This window comes from Arachis ipaensis, chromosome B2, assembly GCF_059453495.1.
Source record: "Arachis ipaensis isolate K30076 ecotype BB chromosome B2, ASM5945349v1, whole genome shotgun sequence".
Taxonomy (NCBI): domain Eukaryota; kingdom Viridiplantae; phylum Streptophyta; class Magnoliopsida; order Fabales; family Fabaceae; genus Arachis; species Arachis ipaensis.
Genome location: NC_142437.1, coordinates 113,563,552 through 113,568,761, shown reverse-complemented (window position 1 = coordinate 113,568,761; position 5,210 = coordinate 113,563,552). Strand labels below are relative to the sequence as shown.

Sequence of the window (5,210 nt, the reverse complement as noted above, 5' to 3'; positions counted from 1 at the left end):
TTATTTAGTCCAATATGAGTTAAAAAATGAACATTCAGGATAAAATACTACTAATTTATCAAACACAATACACCCATACTATCCAGAATAACCATCCGGATACCAGGGATAATAAAATATATGATATCCTACTGAATCGAACATCTCTAAACCCCTATTGTACACATTGTACAGATACTCCATTGGCTCTCTATATTTCCTCTTATCATTATTATTTTAATTTTAAGTTTTTCATATCAAGCTAGCTTGGGGAGAAAACATCATGCGCACTGGTGCTGAATCTCGAGGAGATATAAATGGTGACACTATGGTGTTGATGTTGGAAGAGATTATTACAATAATGAAGAGAGAATAATAATCATGAGAGGAAGAGAAAGTGGTAATGAAGCAGCTTCCAACAATGGCTTATTATCATTCATTCATGGCCTTCTTTGCCACTTCCATAATCACCTCATTGCTCTTCTCCCTAATCTTTCTCTCTCCGAGGTTTGTAATTAACTTCCTCTCTCATTTAATTCCTTGACTTAATTTGCAAACTACAGTGCTATTGAATATGCAACTTATTAGATTAGTTGGAGTTTGATAAAATTTACATAATGGTTATTATCTATACAATTAACAACATTAGGACATGCTTTTTTATTTAGAAAAATATCCATCATTTATCAAAATTTTTTCGCTTATTTTTTAAGAAAATAATAAGGTAAAGCCATTTCATTTGAACAAATTAAAATACCCACAATCAAGTTCCAATATAAATAAAGAATCTCCAATAATATATAGTCCTGTTTTTCATTTGGCACCTCTCATTTTGAATCTTATATAATTCATCTAGCGAGCTAGTCCTTCTTTGACAAGATTTTTACCTAAACAATGTTTTAAAGGCACTTGTTAAACTTAGCAAGAATGAAAAATTTTAATTTTTTCAATAAATATATTATATATTTATTGAAAATTTCAAATTATTTTCGTATCATTAATAGGGATTCTATGAAATACATAAATTTTTACTTTACATTTTCTCTCTTTTTTAACTATTTGGTGTTAATAGATCTTTCTTCTCTTAATAATTTTTTTTTTATATTAAACACCTTATGAAGTTCTCTTAATAAGATACTTGTTAACAAAACCTATTTTTATATCATATTAATCATGAGCATTTTTTTCATTCTAAAGTTCAAATTTTTACTATATAAAGGCATATTATAGCTAGCTTTGGTTTATAATTCCCTCACATGCCTTTTGCTTATGAGTTAAACTGCAGAAAAAAAAAAGGAAAAAGAAAACATATACATAATAACAATTTTATATTTTTAATAGAAATTGCCAACTTTTAGTACTAATAGGTTACTTTATAAAATTTCAACCGTAATAAACAATAAGGTAATGAACAATATTATGATGATCTCTGATTAGTAATACTGAATCTAATATACTATACATAGACTCTTAAATTGAGAATCATAGGTAATATTTTTATGAAAATTTTAATTAGATTCTTATATTTTTTTTTTTCAATTAAATTCCTATACCATATCAAATTTTGTAACTAAGTCTTTAGTGTGACAAAAACGTTGAAATTAATAAAACATTCTATTAAACTACATAGAATATTTAGTTAAGTGTTAGGTATATTCGTTTTACTTAACGAAATATTCTATTAATTACAGTATTTTTATCACATAGGGACTTAATTACAAAATCTGATATGATATAGGGACTCAATCAAAAAGAAAAAAGTATAGGGACCTAATTGAAAATTCAGTAAAACTATAGGGACTGAAAGAATAATTAAACCTATAAAATAAGGCTGAACAATGTGAAATAGATAAATTAAAATAAAATTATATTATATGCACAATGTTATTAGTATATATTGATGACAAATTCAAACACAATTATTGGTTGCAGGTGAAAGAAGAGTTGCAATCAATTATTAAGATTTCAAGTCCCATAATAATGACTAGCTTGATGATATATTCAAGATCTGTGATTTCCATGTTGTTCTTGGGTCACCAAGGGAAAGTGGAGTTAGCTGGAGGGTCATTAGCACTTGGATTTGCCAACATCACTGCAAATTCGGTTCTAAAGGGTCTAACCATGGGAATGGACCCAATTTGTTGCCAAGCATATGGAGCTAAGAGATATTCACTTCTAAATCAAACATTTTTTAGGGTAACATGCCTGCTCTTAGTTGTTTCCATACCAATTTCAATATTATGGCTAAACATGGGACCAGTCCTTCAAATGTTAGGTCAAGATCCACAAGTCACAAAAGTTGCACAAGTTTTCATGGTATTCTCAATTCCAGAGCTACTAGCACAAGCGCACCTTAATCCTTTGAGAACTTTTCTAAGGACACAAGGTTTAGCCACGCCAATAACCGTGGTTGCTTCTTGTGCCGCAGTTTTGCACCTACCAATCAATTATTTCTTGGCTATACACTTGAACTTAGGAGTCAAGGGAATTGCCCTAGCCACCGGATTGAATTCCATTAACATGATATTAGGCTTGTTGAGCTATCTATTTTTCTCAAAGAAGCCATTGAAACCTTGGCAAGGAACTTCCTTTTTCTCAATATTTCATGGATGGAAGCCTTTGCTAAGCTTGGCATTGCCTAGTTGCGTTTCGGTCTGCCTCGAGTGGTGGTGGTACGAGATCATGCTCTTTCTATGCGGCCTATTACGCAACCCCCAAGCCACGGTTGCGACTATGGGGATCCTAATTCAAACTCTAGGGTTTCTTTATGTGTTTCCATTTTCACTAAGCATTGCATTGACAACAAGAATTGGTCACTCTTTAGGTGCAAGTCAACCCACCAAGGCAAGGAGGAGTGCAATAATAGGTTTTATCATAGCATTAACATTTGGAGTCATAGCATTCATTTTCTTAATGTTTGTGAGGAGAAATTTGGGTAAGCTTTTCACTAATGAGACACAAATCATTGATATGGTAACAAGTGTGCTTCCAATATTAGGGTTGTGTGAGATTTGCAATTGGTCTCAAACAGTTTCATGTGGGATATTATCTGGGACTGCACGCCCTTACTTAGGTGCTAGGATTAATTTGTGTGCATTTTACTTAATTGGTTTGCCCGTCGCTATTTTTGCTACATTCATATATAAATATGAATTATTAGGGTTATGGTTTGGAATGTTAGTAGCACAAATTTCATGTCTTTCTATGATGATATACACTTTAGTAAAAACTGATTGGGGGGACCAAACTAAGAGGGCAGTGGAATTATCTCAAGTAATAACTACCCAAGACAAAAGTGTAAATGATGAGGAAAGAGGGCTAATTAGTTCTCATCCATGAGAATTTAAAAAAAAAAAATTCATAGTTGAAAGTAAGTAAAATTCTTCCTCAAAGATTTGTTTTAGAAATGTTGTGTGGAATTTTTGGGAGTTTTAATTCTTGATGTATACTTTACCTAGTGAAAAGTAATGATTGATAAAGACCATTGAAAATTCTATATCATGAATTATTTTGGATAGATTTAATTTTCTTAGAATTTTAAGTTTATTATACCTGAATGTGCTACATGTTAGTTGCCTCAATTGCTAGCTGATGGTAGAGATTGTAATAGTTTAACTTGTAAAGGTTAGTTCAGTCAGTTAGAGAGTGAATTACTTATGACAGCTGGCACCATCTTATTATATGATGTGCAACTAACCATTTTGTAGCTAACTTTCATTTTGAGACTAAATAAAATAAATTCGGTTATCTTTTTCTTTTCTTTTCTTTTTTTTCCCCAAGCTTACAAACCAATCTCTCTAAAGTACAATCAAATATGCAATCAAATTTCATCTCTTCATTTATCTCGATGAAATTTTATGATGATAATTTTTTTCAATGAAAAGATCAAGTCAAATAAATCATTAAAGGATATAATATGTTAAATCACATTGTAGAAGGGATTCCACCTTAGTTTGTGTTGGGCCAACTGTGGGGAACTCTCTATAACCGGAGAGATTTCGAAGAGGAATCAAGTGAGAGAATATAAGATGAGAAGACACCACATTCAACTCAAAACCTTAAGGTAGTAAGTTAATGGGTCTCTCATCTTATAAACTTCTCACTATTCCTTGCTTTCTTTGATAGGAGACTAACTTCATACACTCCTCACACTTGCAACATTAAGAGTTTGATGCATCAGGAGCAAAAAATCTACTCGAATGATAAAATGTATCAAAATATAAATACGGGTTTAGATACTATTAAGAATAAGTAGTATGACCACAATTCAATCTATTATATATCAAATAATTTTTTATTATTATTATATATTATTCAATTAAAGGGTTAATATAATAAGATCCTTAATTAAATTTAAAAATTTATTATTGTGATAATGATTATAATATTAAGAGATAAACCTTTTATAATTTAATCTAAATTGTTCTTTGGTCATAAGATTATTAAAAGGACATTAATAATTCGTAAAGATCAATATATATTGTGATTTTCATTGGATGAAGATTAATAGATCGCATTTATTAAATTATATATATAGATGGTGCATATAGAGATATGACTATTGAACTAGCTCACTTTGAGAATCCTAATAGTTATAATTACCGTATATTTGTTAATATGATATTCTCAAGATGAACATGATAATAGAGTTTCTTTTGACCTGCAACTATCATAGTAATTAACAATGTATTTATCATACTTTGATTCCGAACACCTAATACCCTAGGGTGCTAGTTGAATGGATATTGGGTATGATTTAAATACTTGTAGAATTAATGATTAGTCAATAAAAAATTCGTCAATTATCGGTAAAGAATTTGAGCGTTATGATTATAATCACTGAGATAAATAAACTATTCTTGAGATTGTTTGTTAATTGATTAATTTTTGTTTAATTTAATTTAGGTTTGATTAGAATTTTAATTTCAATTTTGAATCAGTTTTAAAGTTAGTTTAGGGTTAAGTTTCTAATATTAGTAGATTTAGCTTGATTAAGTTAGGTTAGATTCAATACATTAGGTTTTAAATTGTTGAAGTGTTTGAAATTGTCTAATTGTGTTAATTACTGCGTTGATAACTGTTTTGCTGAGAAATTATTGTTGAGATTGTTTGATAATTTGGTATTTGCAGACATGTCGACAGGTAGAGGTGCTGCAGATCAGGCTGTTGGTCGTGGTCGTAGTCGTGGTCGGGGTAGAGGAAGGATTTCTTCCGATAACTCCGAGACTTTT

At 30.3% G+C, this 5,210-nt stretch overlaps 1 protein-coding gene across 1 annotated transcript; it reads left to right on the top strand.

Moving 5' to 3' along the window:
• The first annotated feature begins 345 nt into the window (after nucleotides 1-345).
• LOC107627753 (protein DETOXIFICATION 53-like) lies at nucleotides 346-3,318 on the top strand. The gene is made up of 2 exons (XM_021113942.2): nucleotides 346-486; nucleotides 1,912-3,318. The coding sequence occupies exons 1-2, from the start codon at nucleotides 361-363 to the stop codon at nucleotides 3,316-3,318; spliced, it is 1,533 nt and encodes a 510-aa protein (XP_020969601.1). The 5' UTR covers nucleotides 346-360.
• The last annotated feature ends 1,892 nt before the right edge of the window (nucleotides 3,319-5,210 follow it).